General features: G+C 50.5%; 1 protein-coding gene across 1 annotated transcript; it reads right to left on the bottom strand.

Moving 5' to 3' along the window:
* Positions 1 to 2552: 2552 nt before the first annotated feature.
* On the bottom strand, positions 2553 to 4315 carry LOC101306711. The gene is made up of 2 exons (XM_004295978.1): positions 3646 to 4315; positions 2553 to 3445 (listed from the first exon to the last, which is right to left on the bottom strand). The coding sequence occupies exons 1-2, from the start codon at positions 4313 to 4315 to the stop codon at positions 2553 to 2555; spliced, it is 1563 nt and encodes a 520-aa protein (XP_004296026.1).
* Between the last annotated feature and the right edge of the window lie 440 nt (positions 4316 to 4755).

A 4755-nucleotide genomic window follows, 5' to 3' on the forward strand; every position in this document is an offset into this window, starting at 1 on the left:
GGGGGGGGGGGCAGTGGTAGGAGTGGCATGGACACCCGTTCCGAGTACCCGAGGAGTTTCAAAAAATAGGTACCATGTTTTGTGTCTCGTGTTTTCTTTTCTGTTTGTACTGTTCTGCCCCTGCTGACTACTGACTTTGTGTAGTGCCCCAAGAATATAAATTAACCGAGCTAATGGAGCGTTGGATACGCCGGGTGCTGTGGGCATTCGAGTGTAGGAGTTCATACCGGATGTGCCGCCTCGGCGTGTATAGTTATTTTGGTTATTCCCGGGTCCCGGGTCTGTATTTTGCTTTTGAGTTGGTTGCATAGGTTTTTTCGTTTTTGTTTTTTGTTTTTTTGCTTGTGTTTTGATCTTTACTTTGTCTGATGCAATGACGATGACTCGGGACGCTGGGTCGCGGAAGAAGGAAGGGCCTTACGACAAGGTCTCTGATCAAGACATTCTAGATGGGTTGTTGGCAGAGGCTGCTCACGCGAAGCAGTATGATGTCGACCTGGAGACTGGGGAAAGGAAGGAGGTGGAGTTTGGCGAGGGTGAAGATGATTTTGTGAGGTTGAATTTGGTGGATGACGACTATGCTTACGTGCCTCCCTTGGTGGCGGAAGTAATGGGCTTAGGCGACCTAGGGGTGAGTGACGAGGGTGTAGAAGTCGGGGTTGATGATCAAGGGGAGGAAGAACAAGTTCCGGTGGGGGAAGAGCATGTCCCGAAGCCCGCTGGGATGGAGGATGTGTCGCTGGGAGATGTAAGGGAAGGCCAGATTGGTGGCGAGGATCTCGTGACGGAGGAGGTGGAACCCCTTGGGCAGGACTCCGAGGAGGTCGTCGTGACCAAGACTCGGAAGAGGAAGGAGAGGGTCGAGTCTTTGCATGATGGCCAAGGAAAAAGGTCCCGGAAGGAAGGGAGTTCTGGAAGTTCCGGGAGTTTGGCGGAGATCACCCATGCATTGGAGGGGACCGGGGATGTGCAACCATACTTAACGCAGATGGCGTATGATATGCGGCACCGCTCCCGCGACATGAATGTCCTAGAGGAGGTTGAGCCCTTAGCTGGCATTGCTCTTGCCAAGGAGAAGTTGACTTGGGTAGGCGTTCAGGGGGTTCAGTTGTGCTTTTCTCCGTTTGTTCATGTTTTTTATTTTTTATTTTTTTAAATTTTTTTTTATGTTGTTGTCTTGCCTATAGGCTACCCTTCTTATATACGCGACAAGCGAGAGGGCTGTGACTCATCTGCAGGAAGATGTTGAGATCAAATGTCAGCAACTGAAGGAGGCGGAAGAGAATAACCGCGCCCTCACGTGACGTCTGGAGCAGGTAGAGCAGGACGCTGTTGTGTTCCGTGACCAAGCCGCAACCGTTGGGCAGGAGGTGGCTGAGCTGAAGAAGGCCATGGAGGAGAAAGACAAACAGGTGGAAGCTGGAGAATTGGCTGTCGCCAAGGTTGCTTCCCTGGAAGCTGAGGTGGCGAAATTAAATCATGCCTTGGTAGAACAGGAGAGGGCTTGGAAAGTGAAGTGTGCCAGGGCAACCGGGGCTGGGGAGAGGGTGTTCCGTGAGAGCGACCTCTGTAAGCAGCAGCTAAAGAGTGCCTATAACCGGGGTCAGGATGAGCTGAGTAAAACCGGGTGCCAGGCTGGTTGGATTAACGAGGTGGCAATGCGTAAGTATTACGCCGAGAAGGATGCTGCGAGGAAGGCTTAGGAACAGATGACCCCAGAACAAAGGAAGCAAGCCGAGATCTCGCAGACCCTAGCGAAACAACATGAGACTTGGCGTGCTACTTCCTCTGTCGTGCCGAAGGAAGTTTCTGCTGCGGGCGTGCTTTAACCGCTTGCCCTGGCTGCTGCTTCTCCAAGGGTTCCACGTCCCGAGAGATCCCCTTCGACTCAGGTGGCCGTTTCTCAGGTTGCTTCTTCTGCTGTTGAGCCGCCTAACCCACGAGTTGTTGGTCTTGTGGCGTCTCCACTGGTTGAAGTGCTAAAGGCTTTTGCGTCCAAGTCCCCTATTCCGGAAGTGCAACAGGTGAGCTCGCTGGTGCGGCCAAATGTGTCAGTGAGGCTGCCAGCTGTGGCACGCGACCGTTCTAAGCATGTTTATGGGCAGAGGGTTTCGGTAAACATCGGCCAAGGCCGCGGGCGGGGTAGTGGGTCGAAGAGTGGCGAGAGTGTGAATAAGTCAAGCGGGGCCTCTTCCGAGGAGAAATAGCTTGGATGGTTTAATTGTTGTAGTTAGTTTGTTTTTCCTTTTAGTTTAACTGCTTGTTTGTCCTGGGAACAACGTTTTTTGGTGGCGTGGTTAGCCATGTGGAACAATTTTGCTATTTTATGAATTGCCTGGGAGTCCAGGTTGTTATGTTAAGGAATATATTTGCTTCTTCTGCATGTGTGGTTGTTGTGTTCTTTTGTTGGAATGTTGAAAAAGATTGAGAAAATAGTTACTTCATATAGGCCGCTAATGGGCAAGGTGTACATTTGAAGTGAGCCGCTACTGGGCTAAAGTACACGAGTAACGAAGTACTAACTGCCATGTTGGCATTGGAGTGTTGAGAAGCTAGACAGGGTAGAGGTGGAGGTGGCGAGCGTTCCAGGGGCGAGGTAGGACTCGGCCATCGGTGTCACGAAGGTAGAAGGTAGCTGGTCCCGAGGCGTTGACTATCTCCAATGGGCCTTCCCATTTTGCCTTGAGCCCGGTAGGGTGGGGGATAACCTCTTTCATGACCCAATCCCCTACTTTTAGAGGGCGGGGGATAAATTTTTTGTTGTAATGCTTGGCAATTTTTTGTTTTTTGTTGATATATCTGAGGTGTGCTCTATCCTGGCGCTCCTCGAGAAGGTCCATGTTGAGACGCAATCCCGTGGTGTTTGTCTCAGGATCATATGTTGTGACCCGTTCACTCGGGACCTCCATCTCTACGGGGATTACTGCCTCGGTGCCATAGGACAAGAGGTATGGGGATTCTCCTGTGGCTGCTATGGGGGTAGTACGAAGTGTCCAGAGGACTTTCAGGAGCTTGGCAGCCCATAACCCTTTAACATCTTCTAGGCGTTTTTTCAGGTTTTGCTTGATGAGCTTGTTTATAGCTTCCACTTGGCCATTGGTCTGGGGGTGTGCCGGGGAGGCATAGAAGATTGTTGTGCCTTGCTCAGAGAGGAATTCTCTGAATGTCTCATTGTCAAATTGTGCCCCATTATCTGTGATGATGGCTTGTGGTACCCCAAACCGGCAGTATAAATTACGCCACAGGAAGTTGATCACTTTTTCTGTTGTGATTGTAGCAAGGGGCTCTGCTTCTATCCATTTGGTGTTATAGTCTACCAGGACGATAGCAAATTTGAGTTGTCCCGGGGCTGGGGGTAGCCGCCCCACGAAGTCGAGTCCCCACTGGCTGAAAGGGACTGGGGAAATGATGACAGATAATGGAACAGGGGGACGACGGGCAAAATCTGTAAATTTGTGGCAGTGAAGGCATACTTAGACAACTGCATTTGCATCTTGCTCTAATGTTGGCCAATAGTACCCAGCTCTTAGCGCTTTGAACATGAAGTTCCGAGCCCCCGCATGGTTTCCACAGACTCCACTGTGGAGTGATTTTAATACTTTGTGCCCTTCTGTTGTAGGCAAGCACTTTAAAAAGGGACATGACTGGCCACGGCGGTATAGCTTCCTTCCTTTAAGCATTTAAGCAAGTAGAGTGAAGCTTTGTGGCGTAACCGCTGTGCTTCTTGTGCATCTATGGGCAAGGTTCCATTGGAAAGGAATGCCACATATGGGTCCATCCATGAGGGTTGGCTAGGTGTTTCTATAGTAAAGATTTCTGAATAAGCCTTCGAAATACTAGGTTTGTCTAAGATTTCTATGTGCACATCTGGTGGCGCAGACTCGGGAGGCGCTGTGGCGAGTCTCCCGAGAGCATCTGCCTTGGAGGTCTTGGCCCTTGGGATTTGGGTGAGCTTGTAAGATGTGAAGTGTTGTAGGAGGGCGCCAGCTAGACTTTTGTAGGATCCTAGGTTGTTCTGGTTGGCTTTGAAGTCTTTTGCCCCTTGATTGACTACAAGCTGAGAATCACTGAATATGTGGATGTGCAGGGCTCCGAGTTCTCGATAGAGCTGAATGCCGGCTATGAGGGCCTCGTATTCAGCTATGTTGTTGGACGTTTTGAATTCAAACCGGAGAGCATATTCGTAAAAATGGCCCTCTGGGTCTGTGATTATTATCCCTGCTCCACTGAGCCTGTTGTTGGAGGATCCATCAACGTGGAGTTCCCAAATTTCGCTCCGGGGGTGGACGTCCTGGTCGGGATCATCTGGGTTCATGGGGATGAATTCAGCAATGAAATCCGCGGCAGCTTGTCATGTTATGGCTGTTCTTGGCTTGAAATGTAGGTCAAATTCTCCCAATTCTATTGCCCATTTTACCATGAGTCCTGAAGTTTCAGGTTTTTGGAGTATTTGCCTTAGAGGGTGATTGGTGAGGACATGGATGGTATGTGCTTGGAAGTATTGCCTGAGTTTTCTGGCTGCGGTGATGAGGGCTATGGCTAATTTCTCAATGTCAGGGCAGCGTGTCTCGGGATCCGTGAACCCTCTCCCGCAGTAGTACACCGGGAGCTCGTTGTCATGATCGTGGCGTGTGAGGGCGGCACTGATTGATGTGGCGGAAATGGCCAGATACAAGTACAGTACCTCTCCCGGGACAGGTTTGGAGAGAAGAGGGACCGTCGCAAGGTAGGCTTTGATATTATTGAAGGCATCAT

The sequence above is a fragment of the Fragaria vesca genome, linkage group LG3, assembly GCF_000184155.1.
Source record: "Fragaria vesca subsp. vesca linkage group LG3, FraVesHawaii_1.0, whole genome shotgun sequence".
NCBI classification, from domain to species: Eukaryota; Viridiplantae; Streptophyta; class Magnoliopsida; order Rosales; family Rosaceae; genus Fragaria; species Fragaria vesca.